The following is a 23,799-nucleotide window of genomic DNA, read 5'->3' as shown; positions in this document are numbered from 1 at the left end:
TCATCCCTTCCATCCTTCTAGTTCCTTCCTTGGTCTTCTCATCTCCTTCCCTTCTAGTTCCATCGTTACTCCTTCCTGTCCATCCTTTTAGTCAATTCCTTCCTCCTCTCATCTCCTTCCCTTCCAGTTCCCTGTTTTCTCATCCCTTCCTTTGCTCCTCCGTTCAGTTCTTCTTCTGTATCGTTTTCCTCATCCGTCTTGTCTTTTCATCTGATTATGTTCACTATCTTCCTTTTGCCTCCTCCTAAGCCTATTACCCTGTCCAAACACTCTTGTATTGGCCTACTTTCTCCCTACCATCACTAAGCCTATCCGGTACGCGTATTTCCACGGTGTATTTAGTAAGGAGGATGTGATGAAGTAGGTTGATGGAAAATGTGTTGGCAGTCTGTTTTATTTCTCTTGACCTGTTTTCCTTTCCTCTTATTTTCTCTTCCTTTTGACCCGTTTGCCTTTCCCTTTTTCCCTTTTCCCTTGACTCGATTACCTTTCCCTTTTTTCCTTTCCGTTTCCCTTTCACTTTTCCCGTTTCCCTTTCCCGTTTCCCTTTCCCTTGACACGTTTTCCTTTCCTTTTTTTCCCTTTCCTCTATCCTTTTTCCCCTTTTCCTTTCCTGTTTCCTTTCCCGTTTCCTTTTTTCTTTCCCGTTTCCCCTTCTTTGACCCGTTTCCCTTTCCTTATTTACCCTTTCCCCTATCCCCTTTCCCTTTCCTGTATCCCTTTCCCCTGATCCATTACCCCTCTACCCTGCATTCCCTATTATAACTACAAGCAAACTTTTAACACTTTTCACCGTTCTTTTCCTTGTTCTACCTCCTTGTTTAGTAAGAGCGACTGGAGACAAGTGTGACAGATTGCTGAAAAATACTGTCCCATCGTAAGTCATGAATCTCTTACCTTGTTCCCTCTGTCACTACACTGCTAGCTAATGTTTTTAAATTCTCACCATCCTCTCTACGTCCTGATGGTCTGCTTAGTATGTGTGACTGGGGACAAGAGTGACAGACTGCTGAAAAATACTGCCCCATCCTAAGTCATGAATCTATTACCCTGTGTTCTCTTCTACTGTAGTATTAGCTAAGATTTTCCACTTCTCACCATCCTCTCTACGTCCTGAGGGTCTGCTTAGTATGTGTGACTGGGGACAAAAGTAACAGATTGCTGAAAAATACCGCCCCATCGTAACTAGTGATTCCCGTGCCCTGTTTCCTAATTTTCTCTACTACTCCATAACATTTTCCAGTCCTCACCATTCTCTCTACGCCTTGACGCACTGCATAATATGGGTGACCAGGGACAAGGGTGACAGATTCTATAAAAACGCTGTCCCAGCCTCGCCCTTAACCACAGTCTACCATTTCCCTTGTCTTCCTCCCCTTCACCGGACCATAACTGTATTATGGTCCCCTGTCCCTGCCTTTCTCGACTTTTCCTTCCTCTTCCTCGTCTACCTGTGAGCGTGTGTGCGTGTGTGTGTGTGTGTGTGTGTGTGTGTGTGTGTGTGTGTGTGTGTGTTTGAAAGGGGATTACAGTGGGGGATTACAGAGTGTCGAGGGAACTTATGTAGCCACACAGCGTCAAATTATAGTACAGGGCAGAGTTTCATGTTTTTTTTTTTTCATGGTGGTTGTGGTGGTGACTGGTAATGGTGGTGGAGGTGGTGGTAGTAGTGGTGGCATTGACGTTATGTGTACCGTCGTTTGTATGGCAGATTATATTTTTTTGGTTTCTTTTTCTCCGTCAGTCAGGAAGAGATTGTGAGAGTGTCTGAGAGTCTTGGAGAGAGTAGAAAAATGAGGGAGCGATAGATAGAGGAGGGATTGGCTGGAGGGATGGAGAAAGGGAGGAAGGGGGTAAAAAAAAAAGACGAAGGATGAAGATAAGATACATAGACAGACAGACAGACGCACACACACAGACAGACAGACAGCAAATGTGGAAAATGGGAAAAAAACCAGCGTACAGCATCCCAGAGGTGAATAACGCCAACAACATAAAAAATAACCGAGAAAAAAATTATCATCCTCATCCTAGCGTGAGTGCGTGCGTGGGCTGTGTTCTGGGGACGATTATCGCGCCGTTCCGTAAAGTGGCAATGTTTAGTGAGTCGTTAATCACACACACGCCGGCAAAATAATATAGAAATGTTTACTCCTGTTGTGGCTTGCCTGGTTAGTGAAATGTTTAGTGGGTCTTTAATTACACTGGTGGGAAAAATAATATAGAAATGTTTACTCCTGTTGGGGCTTGGCTGGTTAGTGAAATGTTCATTGGGTCATTAATTACACACGTGGGAAAATGATATTGAATGTTTACTCCTGTGATGGCTTAACTGGTTAGTGAAATGTTTATATTCAGGACCTCAGAAAAGTGAAAATAAACATAGATTGAACAAAAAAATAATTAAATGAATGGAATAAATTAATAAATGGAGTAAATAGTGGAAGTGTAGGTTTCTGGGAACATATGAAAGCGAAGGGCAATGCAGAAACAGATGCATATAAATAAAATAATAATAAGGTAAATTGTTATGTGAGTTATTTTCGGAAACATGTAATGGAAGGAAGATGCAGAAACAGATGCTTAGAAATAAAAGAATAGGAAAGTAAATTGATATGTGAGCTATTTTCGGGAAAAGAAAATGCAGAAACAGATGCAGGAAAACAAAAGAATAATAAAGTGAATTCTTATCCGAGTTAGTTCATATAAATAGACTATGAAAACAATTATAAAAGGAAAATGCAGAAACAGATGCAGGAAAACAAAATAATAATAAAGTAAATTGTTATATGAGTTCGTTCATATAAATAGACTCTGAAAACAATTATACAAATGGCGGATGAGCTTTCCCCCTCCATTAACTGAACACGTATCTCATGTGAATAAGCAGAAAACACCGTTGGCTATAAATACTCGCTTTGTTGATTACTGAAATATTAATCACACGCTCCGTCATTGAAAACAAATAACATTGACAGTATTATTATTTTTTTTTTGCCTACCGAAACATTTTAGGTTAATAGCTTCTGACGTCATGAGTAAGTGAAAAAAGAAAAAAACGCTTCGATATCAGGTCAAATAGAATACGTTTTGGGTTTATCAGAATAGTAAAAAAAAAAAAAAAAAAAAAAAAAAATCAATATCAGACCAAATTGCCAAGTACAATTCTTATTTTCATTCTTACCCGCAAAACTATTTCTTTATCCCACATTTTGAGCGTTCCCAGCAAAGAAAACAAGAGCACTACCTCACATTAACAAACGAATTATCATCAACGTTTTTCTTGCCCATCAAAAACATTTCACCCCGTTGCGTTTTCAAGTTATGAGAGAAGTAAAACCCGAAGACCTTTCCATATATAACACAAGCGTTTCATCATACCACATTTGAGCGTTCCCAGCAAAGAAAACAAGAGAACTACCTCACAATAACAAACGAATTATCATCAACGTTTTTCTTGTCCATCAAAACGTTTCACCCTTCTGCGTTTGAATGAGAGAAGTAAAACCCGAAGACCTTTCCATATATAACACAAGCGTTTCATCATACCACATTTGAGCGTTCCCAGCAAAGAAAACAAGAGAACTCCCTCACAATAACAAACGTTTTATCATCAACGTTTTTCTTGCCCATCAAAAACGTTTCACCCTTCTGCGTTTTGAGGTTATGAGAGAAGGAAAACCTGAAGAACTTTCCATAAAACAAACACACAAACCCCTTATCTTGCTACGTTTTGCCGTACTCAGAAAAGACAAACACGCACCCTCCATATATTTTCCATGTCTTGTTTACTCGCGGCCTTTGTCAAACGTTCGAGTCCCTTTCCAAAGCTCATCTGTTAAGGCCGAGTGGCTTTGGCTGAAGACGTCTCAAGGGAAGAGTGGACGTGGGCCCTAACTCACCTCCTTAGCATAACAAATGGACGTCAGTTAGTGGGAGAGAGGGAGGAAGAGTACGAAAATAGAGGAAGAGGAGGAGGAGGAGAAGGAGAAGTTATAGGAGGAGTTTTTTATGGGAATTGTTGATACTTATCTCTCTTTTTCTATCTCACAAAGGTTTTCATCGCCTTTACTTTGTCTCTGCTAAATAGATACAGATAAATAGAGATAGATAGACAGATAGGTTGACAGATATGGAGAGAGGTGTGTTCTTATATCCACTCAGAAACTGTTTACTGTCATTTCAGTTTCAAAGGCCTCTCTATATTTTTTCCTTGTACTTTTTTTGTCATGTGTTAGTAGAGAAGAGAACCTACCTCCTCATCTTACTTTTCCCCCTCCTTTTTCTCCTCCTCCTCCTCCTTTTTCCTCACCAACCTTCTCTTTACTCTTCATCCTTCTCCTCCTCCTCCTCCCCTCCTCCTCCCCTCCCTCCTCTTTCTTCCCTTTCTTTCTCCTTCTCTTTATCTTTCTCGACCTCTACAGCCAAGAAAATCCTGTCATCAGAAAATACGAGTTGTTGTTAAGGCGTCCGTAACGAGTTCACTTTGAGGGCATGACAGGAGGAGGAGGAGGAGGAGGAGGAGGAGGAGGAGGAGGAGGAGGAGGAGGAAACATAACACTAACTATTCCTAGAAGAGATGAGTATAAGATCCTACCTCTCCTTCTCTCTCTCTCTCTCTCTCTCTCTCTCTCTCTCTCTCTCTCTCTCTCTCTCTCTCTCTCTCTCTCTCTCTCTCTCTCTCTCTCTCTCTCTCTCTCTCTCTCTCGAATGTATACGCCATGTTCTCTTCTTTTCTTTATTTTCTTTTTTATTTCCTTTTTTAAGTTTCATGTTTCTTACGTTTTCATTTTTTTTATTTCTTTTTTAATAAATTTTCTCCTTTCGATTTTTTTTTGTTCTGTTTCGATTTTTTCTTCATTGGTATTTCTTTTCTTTCTTTTTTTTATATTTTGTCTGTGTTTTTTGTCTCGCTATCTTTCTTTCTTTCTTTCTTTCTTTCGTTAACTCATCTTTTCTTCTTTTATTTCTTCTATTTTTTCTTCTTCTTTTTGTGCCTCGAAGATATGTTTCTGCTTTTCCTCTTTCTCTTTCTCCACTACCACTCCTCCTCTTCTTCTCCTCCTTCTCCTCCTCCACCTCCTCCTCCCCCTCCTTCTCGTTTATCTTCCACTGGGTACATATTTTTCCCTTTCCGCCACTTACTGCATATTGCATTTCCACTTTCCTCGTTCCACTTTTCTTTTATCTCGTTACTTTCCTGTTTCGTCCACATTTTCCCTCTAGTTCTTCTTTTTCTTGTTTTTATGTATTCATACGCTATCTCTCTCCTTCCTCACTTTTATTCTCTCTTATCTCTATCTGTTATTCTGTCTCGTCTTATCTCTCTCTCTCTTTTTCATTCTCTCCACACAAGCAACTTCACTCTTTCTCGTTCTTCCTTTCCTCTTCTCCTTTCGTCCACATTTTCCCTTCATTTCTTCTTTTTCTTCCTTTTACGTATTCATCACCCTACCTCTCTCCTTCCTCACTTTTATTATCTCTTATCTCTTTCGTTTTGCTTATCTCTCTATTTGTTATTCTCTCTCGCCTTATCTCTCTCTCTCTCTTTTTCTTTCTCTCCACGCATGCAACTTTACTCTTTCTCTCTCCTAATGTTACTTCGTTCTCCCTTTTTTCTTCTCCATTTTCGTAATTTTCTCCTTTTCATCCCCTCTTTCCCCTTCCTTTCTCCCTTTTCCCCTATTTCTCTATCCTTCTCGTGTAACCTTCTCTTCCTCTCTTATGCATCCCTTCTCCTCCATTTATCCTTCCTCACGTTATTTTCTCCTCTATTTTCGTCTCCATAAACGCAATTTCCTCCTTTTCCTCCCCGCTTTCCCTTTCCTTCCTCCCTTCCTTCCTCCCTTCCCTCCCTCCTTCCCGTCTCCTCTTCCTCCATTATTCATCAATTCTCCATTTCTCCTTCCTCGTGTTATTTCCCTCTCCCTTTTCCATTCCTCTCTTTTCATTTCCTCCCTCCCTTCTCCCTCTTCTCGTTTTCTAATTCGTGTTCTCTCTAACCTCTCTAACCTCTAACCTCTAACCTCTAACCACTCTCTAACCTCTTCCAGTCTTCCTTCTAATCTTCTCTGTCTAACCATGAAACGTAAGCACAAACCCATCACGGTTCCCTCTCAGAAAGTACGATCTGCTTTCCTTTTGCCGTTCTATCCTACAGTTTTCTCTTTTTCCTCTTCTTTCCTTTTGCTAGCCTTTACTGTACCCCGTCCCCATCTCCCCTCTTTACTAATCCCCCTGCCCACTCTTTGTCCTTCCCCTCAGGCCTCTCTCATCCCCTTATTCCCCTCTTTTGCCCTCTGTCTAGCCGTGAAACAAAGGTATTTACTTCCTCTCTCGGTTCCTCTTCGCACAATAGGTACTGCTCTCTTTTTTCCCTTCTTCCACTTCTTTCATTTTTCCCTTCTCCCACTCCTGCTATTTACTTTCTTCCTTGGTTCCTTTTCACACAACTTACACTGCTCTCTTCTTTTCCTTCTTCCATTTCTTTGTTCTCTTCTTTCTCTTCTTTTACTCCTTTATATCCTTGTTATTTTATTCTCTTTCGCTGTCTTCTTTACCTTCTCCCACTTCTTTGTTCTCTTCTTTCTCTTCTTCTACTCCTTTTCGTATCCTTTGTTATTTTATTTTATTGCTCTGTCTTCTTTCCCTTCTCTTTCCCTTTCCCTTCTTCTCTCCTTTCTCCCACTTCTTTCATATCCTTTGTTATTTTATTTTCTTCCGCTGTCTTCTTTTCCTTCTCCCACTTCTTTCTTCTTTCTCTCCTTCCACTCCTTTCGTATTCTTTGTTTTATTTATTTCCTTCCTCTGTCAAACCATTTCCAGCCCCTCCTGTAAGCCTTCTTCAATTCCACTTCACAGAATACCTCCTTCCTCTCTTGTTTTCCGCGTTGGGGTTCGCTGCCTGGCCGAGAGAGTGGCAGCAGAGTTTCACGGCGCGACGTAAACCCGAGTCATATTTACATTCTGGCGGCGAGGGAAGTCCTGCCACGTGATATTTGGAGGTCTCGCTCTAGCTTGGTGAGGGATGATGGTAAGAGAGGCGGCAAAAAGGAGGATGAAAAAAGAAATGCAGAAAGAGAGGATAGGAAAGGGAGGGTAGCTAGAATAAGGATAAAGGAAGGGAAGTAGGAAAAGATAAGGATAGGGAAGAAAGAAAGGATAGGAAAGGGAAGGTAGCTAGAAAAAGGATAAAGGAAGGGAAGTAGGAAAAGATAAAGATAGGGAAGAAAGAAAGGATAGGAAACGGAAAGTAGTTAGAAAATAATGAGGGTAGGATGCTGTAGAGAGAGAAAAGGAATAGAAGGACAAAAAAGGGATGAGGAAAGTAATAGAGGGAGATAAGAAAATTGAGAGAGGAAGTGAATTAGAAAAAAAATAATTGGTATGAGAGATGAACGTAATGCAAGGAAATGAGAAAAGAGGGAGAACTAAAAAAATGGAAGAGGGGAAGGAGGGGATAGATAAAAAAATAGATGAGAGGAAATAAAATAAAGCAAGGAGAGGGGAGAGAAGAAAAAGTATGAGTGTATGAGGCCTCAGTGGAGATTGGGAGGGAGGGAGAGAGGGGACAAATATGAGATAAGGAAAGAAAACAATGCAGAAAGGTAAGAAAAGTAAGATTGAAGCGAATGAGCAAAAAATGTAAGAGAGATAAAAGCCAATGTAAAGAGGCGAAAAAAAAGGGAGAATTCAGATAATGGGAGGAGGGAGAGGATGGACGAGAATAAAAGGCTGATGGAGAAAAAGTAAAACAGGTAGATGAGAAAAGAGGAAGTAATGAAAAGAGGTGAGAGGGGATGGATGGGGCAAAAGAACGAAGGAGTAAAAGAAATTTGATGGAGGAGGAGGATGGACAAAACAAAGAATGAAGGAAAAAAGTAAAGCAGAGAGGAGAGAGAGAGAGAGTAAAGAAGCAAGGAAAAAAAGGGGAGGAGGAGAAAACGGACGGGGCCAAAAAATGGGTGAAGAAAACAAAACATGGAGATTAAAAGGAATAAGAAAAATAAAGGAAATCCCTAAAACGAGAGAGGAATGATAAAGGAGGGAGGCAGAAAGAAAAAGCTTGGAGATAAAAAGCACCAAACGAGAGAAGAATGGCAGAGAAGGAAGGGAGAGAAGAATGAGCACCTTGCCGTGGGTGGAGGAACAGTTGGTCTTGAAGGAGAAGTAGGAAGGAAAGACGCAAAAGAATAACAGAAGAAAAAATAAAAATACATAAAGTTAAAAGAGAGAAAAAACATTAAAGCGGGAGACGAATGGTAGAGGAAGGAAGGAGAAGGCAGGAGAGGAGGAGGCTGAGAGAAGGTTTGCCGTGGGTGGGGAAACAATTGGTCTTGAGGGAGGCGCTCTTGAAAGGCTCTTGATGTAGTTGCCGGGACGGAAGAGCGACGTCTGCGAGTGTGCTTTTACTGGCCTGCATTATTCATCTCTTTGTGACTCTCTTTATTCTCTCTTTCTCCTCTTTACTGCGTTTTTATCTTCTTCTTTCGCTTTCTCTTCTGTTTTATTTTTTCTTGTTCATGTCATTTCTTGTTTTGTCTTTATTTCGTCTTTTTTTTCTGTGTTTTTTTTCTTTGCTTTCTCTCTTTCGTTTTGCTTCCCATTCTTATTCATTCATTCCGTTTTCAGTTACGATTTTATTTTTTCCTTTCTTTTCGTTATTCCTTTCTTTGTGACTCTTATTTCCTCTCTTTCTCTTCTTTACTGAGCTTTTCTCTCTCTCTCTCTCTCTCTCTCTCTCTCTCTCTCTCTCTCTCTCTCTCTCTCTCTCTCTCTCTCTCTCTCTCTCTCTCTCTCTCTCTCTCTCTCTCTCTCTCTGCCATCTAGTCAGCGAGAATTACGTCATAACCTGCTGCTGCAAACCGTTCAGGCAATACGCGAGCAAATGTCAATGTGTTATTCCGGCGTTTCAACCAATCATATTACAGATAACGTATGCCCCGTGTGCCTCCGGGATATATATCGTGTTTAAACGTGTTTGTGCAATAGTGTGTGGAGTGGAAGGGGGGTTGGGGGGGGGGCGTGGGTGTGTGGGGGGAGGGGGGAATGTGTGTGTGTGTGTGTGTGTGTGTGTGTGTGTGTGTGTGTGTGTGTGTGTGTGTGTGGGGGCGTGTGTGTGTGTGTGTGTGTGTGTGTGTGTGTGTGTGTGTGTGTGTGTGTGTGTGTGTGTGTGTGTGTGTGTGTGTGTGTGCGTTGATTTATACATGAACGTTTCTACATACACACACGCGAGCTAACACGATATATACACAGGCACAATATACACGCTAGAGGGCGCACGAACACACACACACACACACACACACACACAGACACACACCAACACATCAGAAAGTGGAGAAAAGAATAGCAACAAGAAAAATTAAAGAATAAATAGATAATACCCACACAGGCAACGCTCAGGAGGTCACGTAGAGGTCATAAAGAGGTCACATCAGGTCAGGTCAAGTGGAGACAATAACCCCTGACCTCTTTACTCCTCCCTTCTCTCTCTCCTTTCCTCCCTCGCTTACCCCCTCACCTACTCACTCTCATTCCCTCCCTCCTTCTCTCTCTCTCCTTCCCTGCCTTACCTGGACGTCATGGAAGAGTAACGAGTCTAATTAATGGACGTTGATGTAATGAAGGTGCTTTTAATTACTTGCTGTTCATCCGAGGTAGAAAGTTTGTTTGGTTCTCTCCCAAGTGGCGCAACAAAACTCATTAGCGCTGATGGCCGTGATAGTAGTGATGATGATGGTAGTAATGATGATGGTGATGGTGTTGGTGAAGGCGATTGTTAGTTTTATGATTCATTTATTTAATGTTTTTTCTTTGGGTTATTACTGCACTTTTCTCTGTTTGTTTGTTCTAATTTTCTTGAGTAATAGCGATGGTTGTGTTAGTATTATTAGTGGTAGTGGTGGTGGTAGTAGTAGTAGTAGTAGTAGTAGTAGTAGTAGTAGTTGTTCTCATCATTGTTTTTGTGTTTGTGATAATAGCAATGTAGCAGGGAGCAATTAGTTAAATATACAGACAGAGCAAGGTCAGATGGTCATGTTCGTGTGTGTGCGTGTGTGCGTGTGCTTATTTGGGTGGGTTTCCGTGTGTGCGTGCCTGTAACTGCATATAAACAAGGTGACAATCCAGATGCGGGCATAGTTAGCAAAAGGCTCGAAGATCCACCCATTTAGCCATTAAGCAAACCCGTGTATCGGTCAGCCTCGTTTGATCCACCTGCCCTCTGCCACCTGTTGGGGCACTCTGAGTGATGAGGAAAGCTTTCATTTACCTTTTTTTTAATCAATAACTCTTACCTGGGTCCTTAATCAAGCTCTCCCCATGATTAAAGTGTGAGGTAAGCGGAAGGTAAGGGAAGAGAGGAAGAGGAAGGGGTAGGTAGTAAATGGGGAGGGGAGGGAAGTGGATAAACGAAGGGTGAATTATTGCCAGGAAACTAAGGAGTGTTTTGGATAATTGGGTTGAGTGATTGGTGGAATGAAGGGAAAGGGATGGATAATAATATAAAATGTGTGAAATGAGTTCGTGAGCAAGGTTTTAGTATTGCATAAGAAGAGACGAGGAGTGCTTTAGATAATTAGGTAAAGTAAATGATGGAATGAAGGGAAAGAGACAGGTGATGATGTACAGTGTGTGTGGAGGAGGGGTGATAAGGCAATGAAACGGGTTAGTAAAGAAAGGAAGGTTTTGGCATTACATAAGAAGAGAAGGATGAGGAGTATTTTAAGTAATTGAGTAGAGTGCATGGTCGAATAGAAGAAAAGGAGTAGGTGATGATGTACAGTGTGTGTGGAGGAGGGGTGATAAGGCAATGAAACGGGTCAGTAAAGGAAGGAAGGTTTTGGTATTACATAAGAAGAGAAGGATGAGGAGTATTTTAGGTAATTGGGTTAAGTGAATGGTGAAATAGAGGGGAGGGGATAGATGAAAATGTATAGTGTTTGTGAAAGAGGAGCGAGAAAGTAGTGAAGCGAGTTAGCAAGGAACGGTTTGGTATTTATTACATGAGAAGAGAAAGATAAGGAGTGTTTTAAGTGGGAAAGGAGACGCTGATGTTGTTTACTGTGTTAGGAAGAGAAGCAATAAACAAGTGGAACGAGTTAGTAAGAGAGGGTATGGTGTTACATAAGAGGTGAAAGATGAGGAGTGCTTTAGCTAATTGAACATAAGGTTAGGAAGGAAGGGCCGAGGGAAAGGGGGACAGGTGATGATGGATAGTGTGTGTAGAGGAGGAGGGTGTGTGTGTGTGTGTAGTGAAGGGGGCCCTAGATGGATTGGTAGAGAGTAGGAGGTAGAGAAAGGGAGGGAAGGTGTGTTTTACGTAAGAAGGAAGGTAGTCGAGAGAGAGAGAGAGAGAGAGAGAGAGAGAGATAAAGGTGTATCTTAAGAGAGAGAGATATACATTTTCCGAGTCGTCTCCAAGCCCTCCATCCCTCCTCCCTCCCTCATTCTAATGCATTGCAAACTAAGTGAATTTTCTCGGCCATTTTCCTCCACTCATATTTTCTCGTTCTCCTCTATTCCGCCTTCAGGCTCAACTAAATTATTCATTGGGCGACGTCAATGCTTTTATATTATAATTTCTTTGTCTTTATTTCTCATTGTTTTTATTACTCTGCTGTACAAGAATGTATTTAGGTGACGCTTCGGTATTACACCTCCCTTCACCTGAGACTTGATTACCTGCAGAAGGGGAAGAAAGGGAAAGGTATGGCAAGAAATGGAAAGATAATAACCTTTAAAATAACATTAAATATGTCCCTTAATGTGTGTGTGTGTGTGTGTGTGTGTGTGTGTGTGTGTGTGTGTGTGTGTGTGTGTGTGTGTGTGTGTGTGTGTGTGTGTGTGTGTATATGTGTGTGTGCGTCTGTCTGTGCCTCTGTGGTTTTAAATGCGGAAAATTGTGTTCATGGAGAAAGTTTATGAAGGAAACTCACATTAGTCCTCCGGGAAAGTTTATTTTGTTCCCCTCTGGCGTGCATTCGTGCGCTCGTGCGTGCTTAAGCGTGTGTGCGTGTGTGTGTGTGGGGGGGGGAGTTGGGCATTGGTAGCAGTGTGGGTCATTCCTTGTTTTCCTTGTTCTCTTCATCTTCCTTTTACTTCTTCCTCGTCTCTTCTTCCTTGTTATATATCCATCAGCATCAACATCTATCAAATTCTGCTTCTCTTTCTTCTTTTATTACTCCTCCTCCTTCACCACCTTTTACTCCTTATTCTACTTCGTCTTCCTCCTACTGCTACGTCCTCCTCCTCCTCCTCCTCCTCCTCCTCCTCCTCCTCCTCCTCCTCCTCCCCTTAGCGACCATCCTTCAACTAGTGTCGCCCACGGAGCATCTAATTCATTCATAAAGCTCGGGAGATTCTCAAAGGATCGAGTAACACTATTCCACCTCTCTTTCTTAATCTCTCTCTCTCTCTCTCTCTCTCTCTCTCTCTCTCTCTCTCTCTCTCTCTCTCTCTCTCTAAGGATGGCAAAATTTGAATTATATTGTGAATAAGCTATATAAGATTGTCTGCAAGCTAATGGATAATGAATATACATGAAAATATTAAATTGTTGATAATATTCGTAATTGAGTAGCCTGTTTGCCTTGGATATTGTTCATCATGTATATTCTTTTGTTCATATATTTTCTAACGCATTGAATACTAATACTCATACTAATACTAATACAAGCAGTTATAGTATGGGTTTGAAATGCTTAGTTATATTTGAACTGGTCGACCTTTTTTATTTTTTATAGGCGAACATCCTATTCTGAATATTTAAAAACTCCTGTGACGTGACTCGAGTTTGACATATTAATATCATTTGTAACGTGTGGAGTTTTAAGAGATGACAAACCGTTCTACACATGTTCGACGATCCAAAACCGTCTCCCTACATTCATATATTCACCAACATGCCTACTCGCTCACCTTCCCACACGAATTCTCCACCATTTGTCTTGCCTCTTTCCTCATTTTTCTTATCTTATTCCAATCATCACGACCACATATACTTATTTGATCCGTATCCGCTCTGACCCTTCCATAATTTATTCACCAACACTTTTCCAGGCGAATTCTCCAGGGCTTGTCTTACCTCTCTCTTCATCTCTCATCTATTCTCCTTTATCTCCGCTCTCTTTTACTTTTCTGCTATAGCGCACCAGTCATATAAACTAACATCCATGTGTATTTCCTATTCATTGGGTTGTTAATACTTTCTTAATAAAAAATACCTTGTTCCCATTCATTTTACACGCCTCCTTCTCTTCCTCTACCTCCTCCTCCTCCTCCTCCTCCTTCTCATCATCATCATCATCATCATCATCATCATTTTAATTATCTTGAATCCTCTTCTCAAGGATCTCACTTGTAATCGTGGCAACTCTCCTGGTAATGAATGGTGTTGTTGCTAGTGGTAATGGGAACAATAATGATGATGGAAATGATGGTGATGTGAGTGGTGTTAGTGGTAATGGTGTTGGTAAGGGGCCGCGGTGATGGGTTTTGGTAATGATGGTGGCGACGGTGTTGGTCCCGAGGAGGCGTTCAGTGGAGTAATTGAAATCTGGCTTGGGAGCACCGTAGACTTTTTTTCCCCTGTTTTCGGCCTGCGACGTCTCCGATTTCTTTTTCAGTCTTCCTTTATTTCTTATAACCCTTTTGCCCTTTTCATCCGTTTACTTTTATTTAACATAATTCCTTTCTCTCCCTTTTTTGTTTTTCCAAGCTTTATCTCTTGTTATTTCCACTTATTTGCATTGTTTGTATATATCTTTTATATCCTTTCCTCTCCTCTTCTTCCCTTCCTTACTTCATCTGAATCTCCAAAGAGAGCAATATTCATAATTAGGGACGCCCACACCTCTCAGACACACACACACTCACAAGAACACAAAAACAAGAACAAGAACAACAAACACAAGAAATAATAAGCTCCCTTTCAGCATTATAAATGGCTCTTGCTTATTCGTATGTATGTGTGTGTGTGTGTGTGTGTGTGTGTGTGTGTGTGTGCACACACACACACACACACACACACAAATACGAATAAGCAAGAGCCATTTATAATGCTGGAAGGGAGCTCATTATTTCTTGAGAGAGGAAGAACGTGAGCAGGAGTGGAAAAGAATATAAACGTAGGGAAAGGAGAGATAGGAGGAGGAAGATATACAGGGGACTCTAATTGAATACTTGGTTCCATCCATCACCCGCTAAAGTTTTCTGACACCGCTAGAATTTCATCTCTCTCTCTCTCTCTCTCTCTCTCTCTCTCTCTCTCTCTCTCTCTCTCTCTCTCTCTCTCTCTCTCTCTCACTTCCACACCCCAATTTTACTCCTCTTTCCACCTCTCACCTTTCCCCAACCCACACTTCTGGTCTCCCCCTTCTCTCCCTTATCTCCCTCTTCCACCTTTCCCTTCCACCTCTCCACAAACTCCCCGGAGGCAATAAAACTTGGATATGTATTTATTAGTGGGAATTGGAACGAGGAATAGGAGGAGAAGTTGCAGAAGGAGGAGGAAGAGGAGAAGGAGAAGAGTGGAATTAACAGGAAGGAGGGAGAACCAAGGTTGGATAATAAAGGGAAGTGGGAGCGAGCAAGAAAATTAATGGAAGAGGGGAATGAAGAATAAAAAAAAAAGAGAGATGTAGGAGGGAGTAATAACAGAACGTGGGGAGGAAAAAGAGGAGGGGGGGAAGAAGAAAGAGGCAAAATCAAAAGAAGTGTAAAAGGAAGTGAAGGAAAGTAAGTTAAAACAGTGACGAAAGAAAAGATTAAGGAGGAAATGGACTGACGGATGTATTTTGTTCGAAGAGAAATTTAGAAAGGAGCAAAGGAAAGTTAGAAAGTAAGAAAAGAAAGAAGAGAAAGAGTACAAAGGCATCATATAACTCAAGAAAATGGATGAGTAGGAAAGAAGGGCTGAGAAAATCGAAGCATAAATGATGAAGGTAAAAACAAGATAAAAGGAAAGGCGGAAAGGAGAAAGAGCGAGAAAGATGGAAAAGAATTATGATGAAAAGATGAAAATAATAAAAGGAAGTTTGAGAGAAGTATGAATAATGAGTCATGAAGGAAAAGAGGAGTAAATGAAAGAAAGGGAAAAAAGGAAGAGAAGAGGAAAGTGAAAGAAATCAAAGATGAGAGAAAGGAAAACTCAGAGAAAGGAAAGAAAAAACTAAGCAAAAATAAGCAAGAAGAATATATATAATAAAAACAAACGAGAAGAGAAGACAAAAAAAAAAAGAGAAAGACGAGAGAAAGGAAAACACAGAGAAAGAAAAAGAAAACTAAATAAAAAGAACCAAGAAACAAAAAATATATATATAACAAAAGCAAGAATAATTAAAGCAAGGAAGAAAAGAAATATACGAGGCAATGAAAGAAAACTACCGAAGGAGGGAGGGAGAAAGAAAAGGTCATTACACTCATCTAGTCGAAGCAATTTTACATGAAGGCAATTTTAGCGAAGGTGAGTGGGAGAGAATCTTGCCTAATCGAACTAACGAGAGCAGGCGTGGGCGAGGAGAAAGAGGAGGAAGGGGGATGATAATAGGAATGGGTAAAGGGCAAGGGTGTAAGGGAGAGGGGAGGGATGAGGGAACATAGGTCAGGGGAAATAGGTTTGGGTTAGGGATTAGATCTTGATTATGATTTATGGGTACATGTGAGTGCGTGTGTAATTCACCACCGCGGCCTGATCTCGTGTTGGGCTCGTAATCGCCAGCAGGTACCCTCCCGACATGAGCTAGTGCAAGTGTGTGTGTGTGAGTGTGTCCGTGTGTGGATGTTGGCGTATATGTGTGTGTGTTATTATTAAGCGTCATAAAAGCGTCTGCATAGGATATATATAATGATTCCTTTCATTTCTCTGATTTCTTTTTCCTTTTTTGGTGCCTTCCTTTCATGTTAGCTCACCAGCCTGTCAATCTATATTCTCTATCCCCATGTATCCGTCAGTCTGTCTCTCTATCACACTCTGTATTCGCGTGTCTCTCCACTCATATGTGACAACCTCGTGTCTGTATATTTCTTTTTGCTGACAAGACTCGCTTTTACATTGTGCGTGTGTAAATATTAATGTGTGTGCATGTGTGTGTGTGTGTGTGTGTGTGTGTGTGTGTGTGTGTGTGTGTGTGTGTGTGTATCCATGTAAACACTTGCCCATGTAAATCTTTCTTCATCCTCTGGACAAAACAAGTCAGTTAAGGGAATCAGTGGCGCCTCTCCCTTACCTCTCCTTCCCCTTCCCTTCCCCTTCCCCTTCCCTTCCCTTCCCCTTTCCTTTCTTGTTCCATCTTCCTTTCTCTCACTTTCCTTTCATTTTTTTCCTGTTCTCCTTTTTCCTGTTTTCATGTACCTAACTTTTTCTTCTCACCTATCCTTCCTCTTTTCACACCTTTTTTCTCCACACACACACACACACACACACACACACACACACACACACACACACACACACACACACACACACACACACACACACACACACGCACGCACACGCACACGCACACCTGGCTCTCACCTAATTGATGGCGTGTGAGGGAGAGGGAAACAAAACAAGATAAACGTCCTCGCCATTGTTTTCCCTGTCCCAATTTTACCCGACACCCTTTCCTCTTTTTTATATCTTTTTTTTTCTTCCTTCGTTCATCCTCTTTCCTGTTTTTCCTCCTTGATTCCCTTTCCATTCTTTATCCTCTTTCCTCTTTTTTCTTCCTCTTTTCCCCTTCTTTCTTTACCCCCTTTCCTTTTTTTTCCTCCCCTCCCTTCCTTCACCCTTTTCTACACTTTTTCCTCTGATTTTCGTCTTTATTTTGTGCCATAATGTACATCCTTACTCTCTCTCTCTCTCTCTCTCTCTCTCTCTCTCTCTCTCTCTCTCTCTCTCTCTCTCTCTCTCTCTCTCTCTCTCTCTCTCTCTCTCTCTCTCTCTCTCTCTCTCTCTCTCTCTCTCTCTCTCTCTCTCTCTCTCTCTCTCTCTCTCTCTCTCTCTCTCTCTCTCTCTCTGTAATCTTTCCTTCATTTGTCTTCGCTCTCATTCTCCTCCTTTCTCATTTTTAGCCACTCAGCTCACTCCTACTTTATCTCCCTTTTCGCACGCACCTTCCTTGCATCCTTCCCTCCTTCACTTCTCGCCTTCCTTCCTCTACTCCTCCCTTCCTCTACTCCTCCCTCCCTTGCTTCCTCGGCTGTTTCTTCGTCCTCCTTTTCCTTTCTGCGTCTCATAGTTCTCACCTCCCCCTCGCAACCTCCTCCATAAATTTCGTTCTATTGTGTAAGGAAGTTTTTGCTCATAGTTTTATCCTCCGCGAAGAAAGAACGAAAGGAGGGGAAGAAGGAGGAGGAGGAGGAGGAGGAGGAGGAGGAGGAGGAGGAAGAAAGAAAAATACACAGAGGTTTAGTTGGAAGCGACAGGACGAAAAGAAAAAATAAACGTAAACAAGATACATATTTGATTTTCTTTGTACACGGAATTCTTCTTCTTTCTCTCTCTCTGTCTTTAACTTATCTTTTATTCCACCTCTCGTTTGTTTCCCCGTCGTTGTTGTTTTTATTGCGAATGAGAAACAGCACAGCACAGCACGCGAGTAATTGTGAGGGATTGGCGGAAAAGAATATGAGGAGTACATAGTTAATATTTTCTTTCTTTTTCTTCTTTTCTTATATGCATCTTTCAGTCTCCTCGCTCTTCCTGTTCACTCGTTTTGTTTTTCTCTTTTTCTCTACCTTCTGCTTTTTCTTAGTTTTTTTCTCATTCGCTTGCTTCTACATTTCCCATTCTTGTTATTCTCTTTCTTCTCTCTTTCTTGTTTCTTTTTTTTTTACCTTTTTGATTGTTGTTCTTCTTGCTCTTCTTGTTCCTCTTGTTCTTCTTGTTTTTCTTGTTCTTGTTCTTGTTCTTCTTCTTGGGTTTTTTTCTTCTTCTTCGTCTTCTTCTTCTTCTTCTTCTTTTTCTTTTTCTTCCTTTTCTTCTAAAACTCCGCTTTGTCCCGGTCATCCTCCTTTTCTTCTTCCTCTTCCTCCCCTTGACCTTCCTCCTCCTCCTCCTCCTCCTTCTTGTATTGGCTCCTTCGGGCGTTGATTTGACGTCTGCGTGATTGGCGGACGAGGTCACTCCATTACCGCGATATAAGGAACACTCTCTCTCTCTCTCTCTCTCTCTCTCTCTCTCTCTCTCTCTCTCTCTCTCTCTCTCTCTCTCTCTCTCTCTCTCTCTCTCTCTCTCTCTCTCTCTCTCTCTCTCTCTCTCTCTCTCTCTCTCGTTAGGCCAGTAAATTATCGCTGTCAGAGTCACGCTTTTTCCCTACCTGGCCGTGGCGTTTGATGAAGACCACCTGGATTACGCACACACACACACACACACTCACACACTCACACACATTTCTTTTTCTTCCCTTTTCATGTCGTTCGTTGAAATGCCTCGTTTTTTTTTTACATATTCTTTTTGCTTTCTCATTCAGTTTTAGTGTGTACGTGTTTGTGTACGTGTGTGTGGGGGGGAGGGAGGAATGCGTGTATGTGTGTGTGTGTGTGTGTGTGTGTGTGTGTGTGTGTGTGTGTGTGTGTGTGTGTGTGTGTGTGTGTGTGTGTGTGTGTGTGTGCTCGTTTTATCTTTTCTTTTTCATTTTTATTTTTTTTTATACATTTTTTCGTCCTCCTTCTCTTTCTCCTTCATCTTGACGTCTTCCCTTTATTTACTTTTTTTTTCTGCTAATTATCTTCCTTTTTTTGCATCGCTTTATTTGCCGTCCTTTCCTCCTCCTCCTCCTCCTCCTCTTCCTCTTCCTCGTCCTCCTCCTCTTTATTATCTTCATCCTCATCGTCTTCAGCCTCTCAATCTCGTATCTTTTTTTTCGTGTTTCTCTTTTCTACACTCAGAATTTTCTTTAAGCACGTATGTTCTCGTACTCTCTTCATTTTCCCTTTCACCTGTCCCTTTTTATTGTAAACTCTTTTGCCTTGGGCTCATGGTGATAGAGATATTTTTTCTTCTACTTCCTCCTCTTTTCTCTCCCTTTCTCTTTCTCGTCCTATTCAGCTTCTTACTTCTTTTCCTTCTTCTTTTTGTTCTCTTCATCTTTCATAACCTTGCCCTTTTATTCCACTTTCTACTTATTCATCTTTTTTCTCTCCCCTTCTCTTCTCGTCCTATTCAGCTTCTTACTTCTTCTCCTTCTTCTCTCTGTTCTCTTCATCTTTTATAACCTTGCCCTTTTATTCCACTTTCTACTTATTCATCTCTTTTCTCTCCCCTTCTCTTCTCGTCCTTTTCAGCTTCTTACTTCTTTTCCTTCTTCTTTTTGTTCTCTTCATCTTTTATAACCTTGCCCTTTTATTCCACTTTCTACTTATTCATCTCTTTTCTCTCCCCTTCTCTTTCTCGTCCTTTTCAGCTTCTTACTTCTTCTCCTTCTTCTTTCTGTTCTCTTCATCTTTTATAACCTTGCCCTTTTATTCCACTTTCTACTTATTCATCTCTTTTCTCTCCCCTTCTCTTTCTCGTCCTTTTCAGCTTCTTACTCCTTCTACTCCTTCTTCTTCTCCTTCGTCTTCATTTCAACTTTTATAACCTTGACTTTTGCTGCACTCTATACTTATTTATCCATTTTCTCTTCCTTCCTCTTTCTCTTCCTTTTCAGCTTCTTACTCCTCCTCCTTCTTCTTCTCCTTCTTCACTTCAACTTTTATAACCTTGATTTTTGCTGCACTCTGTACTTATTTATCCATTTTCTCTTCCTTCCTCTTTCTCTTCCTTTTCAGCTTCTTACTCCTCCTCCTTCTTCTTCTCCGTCTTCACTTCAACTTTTATAACCTTGATTTTTACTGCACTCTATACTTATTTATCTATTTTCTCTTCCTTCCTCTTTCTCGTCTTTTTCAGCTTCTTACTCCTCCTTCTCCTTTTCCGTCTTTACTTCAACTTCTTATAACGCTGCCCTCTATTGTACTTTCTACGTATTTATCACTTTTCTCCTGCACCTTTTCATCCCCTATAACAGCTGTCCACTCCCGCATCCCCTAACACTTCCCTCTACCTGCTAGACCTAAATAATTAAATGTATTGCTTTATCGCTTTATGGAGACACACCTTAGTCCTCCGCTCTCCGCCGTGTCCTCCTCAGTCATGTTCCACGCCTTTCTTTTCCATGTTTTCCCTTCCCTTGCATACCTCTGCTTATTATTCTTTAAACTTTTCCTTTCCCTTTCATTCTTTTATCTCCCTTTCGCTATTTTATCTTATTTTACCGTCCCTTCCCATTTCTTTAATTTCTTTATCTTCCATTTCCTTTCTTTTCCTTCCCTTTCCTTCTTTTCCCTTCCCTTCCCTTCCCTGTCGTGCCCTGCCCTCCCCTTCCTTTCCTTCCTTCCCCTTCCCTTCCCTTCCCTTCCTTCCCCTTCCTTCCCCCTCCTTCCCCTTCCCTTCTCTTCCCTTCCCTTCCCTTCCCTTCCCTTCCTTCCTTTCCCTCTCTTCCTTCCTTCCTTCCTTCCTCCTTCCTTCCTTCCTTCCCTTCCCTACTCTTTCATACCATTCCCTGTCCTTTCCCAGCCTTGTCCCGCCCCACCTCGCCTCCTCCCACGCACACTCACCTCGGCCTGGTAGTGCTGACCCATACCGCCATAGCCCCAGTTGGGTCCTGCCTCAGGGCGGAAACGGGTGCTGCGGAGAAGAGAAAAGGACTTCGTTAGCAAGGGAATAGTGTAGGGGGAAAGGATCTGATAGGGTGGGATGAAGGGGTATAAGGGAGCTGGGAGGAGGAAGGTGAAGAGAGAATGCAGGAAGATGAAGAAAATGAGCTGGGAAAGAGGGAGAAAGGAATGAAGGAATATAAGGGAGCAGGAAGAAAGGAAGGGAAATGGTGATGCAGGAAGCGAAAGAATGATTAAGGAAAGAGGGAGAAAGAGATGAAGGAATGTAAGGGAACAGGGAGGATTAAGAAGAAGAACCGTGATGCAGGATACGAAAGGAAGTGTATAAGGAAAAGAGAGAGATAAGGAGGAAGGAATATCAGGGAGTAGGGAGGAGGAAGAAGGAAAACCATAATGCAGGAAACGAAAGAAAAGGAGTAAAAAAAGAGGAAGAGAGAGTATGGTAGATGAGGACTGGAAGAAAAGGTGAAAAGGGGGGTAGAAAGGAACATAGTAGAAATTCCTCGAAAAACAACGAGAAAAAAAACGAAATAGTCACTAGCTTTGTTCTGGTATAATAGAAAATAAAACTAATGGATCACCGTAGAGCAAAGAGCAAGGAAAAAAGGCAAAGAATTCCTATATAAAAAACGAGGAAAAGAAGCGGAAAGAGCCATTATTTTATTTACCTTATCAATCATGCTTGTCCTTTCTTTTATTGTGTCCTTAAAATATAATAAAACATACCTCACTTTACAATAATAAGTACAGAAAAGAAGTTATTATTTTTTGGTCCTTAACTATTACATATATTTTTTTTGTCCTTTATCTTATTTTGTCTTTGAACCATTAAAAAAAACACTCTTCCCATTACAACAATAAGTTCAAAAAAAATATCGAGTCGTTAAATTTTTACGAAAGAACAACGAAGCGAGAGAGAGAGAGATCCACTACGCCTCTCCCGAAATTATTAGAGAAGAGAAAAAAAAAAAAAAAACACCGAGCCGCCTTCTATTCCTGTGTCCCATTCAGCCGCTCCATGACGCTAACAAGGAATCGAATCGCTCATTAGAGGCGTTCCAACTCTGCTTTGTTTTTCTTTGCCGTTTCCTTTTATTCTTTACCGATTTCTCTGTTTTGTCTTTTTCTTTTCATGTCTGTTTGTTTGTTCGTGAGTGTGTTGCGTGTTTTGTGGAATTGTTTAATGGGTTTCCTTTGTCGTTCCTCTCTCTTTCTTATTCTTTCTCTCTTTCTCTCTCTCTCTCTCTCTCTCTCTCTCTCTCTCTCTCTCTCTCTCTCTCTCTCTCTCTCTCTCTCTCTCACACACACACACACACACACACACACACACACACCAGGCAATACTAGGAGGGACAGCTGGGCCGGGAATGTTTGAGTTCTTTTTCTTTTTGCTTGGAAATCAAGTTTGTGTGGGAGGACTTTTATATTTTCTTTGCGTGTGGGTGTGTGTTTGTTAGTTTGTCTTTCTTTTTTTTTCTTTCCATCTCGTTCTTTCGTACGTTTCCCGTTTTTTACGTTCTTTCTTTTCTCTATATTTTCATGTTTTTGTTTTTGTTTTATTATCCTGTTTGTTTTAGTGATACAGACATACAGAGACAGAGACAGACAGAGTAACAGACAGCAGATTAACAGACACAAACAGACGTACAGACAGAGACACAGACATTGACAGACAGACACATACAGAGACAGAGACAGAGGAACAGACAGCAGATTGGCAGACACAAACAGACATACAGACAGAGACACAAACATTGACAGACAAACACATACAGAGACAGAGACAGTAACAGACAGCAGATTGGCAGACACAAACAGACATACAGACACACACACACAGATTCATAGAGAGACGAACAAACACTCAAAAACATACTGACAGGAAAAGCTACAGATATAGATAAGCAGAGAAAAAGGACAGAGAAAGTAAGAGACATGAAAATTATAGACCCGAGAAACAAAGACGCGGGGAGAGAGAGGTCGACAGACAGGCAGGTAAACAGAACACAAAAATCAATAAACGCCAAGAAACATCAAAGGACGTCTCGCATCCCATCCTTTCGACATCCCATTCAAGTGCATTCCGATCGTGCCGCGTGGAACTCAACTCCACATTCCTATCTCCCTTGATCTCGCTCCGATCCCGCTCTAGTCCACCCGTGTCACTCCACCCTGATGATAATCCACCCTGATCCACTAAGTATTTATCCCCTTCAATTTATTCCGGTTCAAATCCTCCTTAATCCGATCAAATGGTAATGTCGATCCAGCTGAGCTCTCTTTGTTGGTGGTGTTAGTTTGAACTTGTATTCTACCATTAATAATTTACGCTGTCTCCTCTAATTCCTATTTTCTATATTGTCTCTGTTTATTGTTGTTTTGGGATCAGTTGGAGCGGCCTTTTTTTTTTTTTTTACAGCTAAAGAAACAGCTCAAGGGCAAAAAAAAAAAAAGGTGTAAATAAAAAAGCCCCCTAGTCGCTGTTCCCACAACTACATTGATTTTTATTTGTTATTTTTCCATCATTATTCTAAGTGACGATCTAAGTTTGTTTCCGATTTTGTTTACTTTCACTGTTGTTATTGTTTCCATGTTATCTGAAACGGTCTACATAATGCTTTTTTTTTGCTAATGCTATGTGACCTTAACTTTTATCTATCTTATCTATTTGTTTACCTATCTATCTATCTTTGTTTATATTTCCCCATTTGAACTCTTCCCCCCATTTCCCCCATTTGAACTTTTTCCCATTTGAACTCTTTCCCATTTGAACTCTTTTCCCCATTTCCCCCATTTGAACTCTTTCCCATTTGAACTCTTTTCCCCATTTCCTCCATTTGAATTCTTTCCCATTTGAACTCTTTTCCCCATTTCCCCATTTGAACTCTTTCCCATTTGAACTTTTTCCCATTTGAACTCTTTCCCATTTGAACTCTTTTCCCCATTTCCCCCATTTGAACTCTCAAGAAGGGACTATCGTGACACCTCTCCTCCCGAAATTGACCTCTATTTCGGCCACTTTTCTAAACTCTTTCATTGGGGGAGTGATTTGCGTTTTTTCTCATTATTATTATTTTTCACCTTGAGCTGCTTCCTTCACTGTAAAAACAATCTAAATCTATCTATCTATGTATGTCTATCTGTATCTGTCTG

The 23,799-nt window shown here is 41.2% G+C and overlaps 1 protein-coding gene across 1 annotated transcript in view; it reads right to left on the bottom strand.

The window, feature by feature from the left end:
• LOC127001522 (ITG-like peptide) overlaps nucleotides 1-23,799 on the bottom strand; it is a 100,087-nt gene that overhangs the window by 35,535 nt on the left and 40,753 nt on the right. Inside the window, exon 3 of the mRNA XM_050866134.1 lies at nucleotides 20,587-20,656. Coding sequence (XP_050722091.1) covers nucleotides 20,587-20,656 — 70 coding nt within the window. The remainder of the gene's footprint in view (nucleotides 1-20,586; nucleotides 20,657-23,799) is intronic.

This window comes from Eriocheir sinensis, chromosome 21, assembly GCF_024679095.1.
Source record: "Eriocheir sinensis breed Jianghai 21 chromosome 21, ASM2467909v1, whole genome shotgun sequence".
NCBI lineage: Eukaryota > Metazoa > Arthropoda > Malacostraca > Decapoda > Varunidae > Eriocheir > Eriocheir sinensis.
The sequence above is the reverse complement of the archived record's forward strand: the minus strand, read 5'-3'. Positions and strand labels throughout refer to the sequence as shown.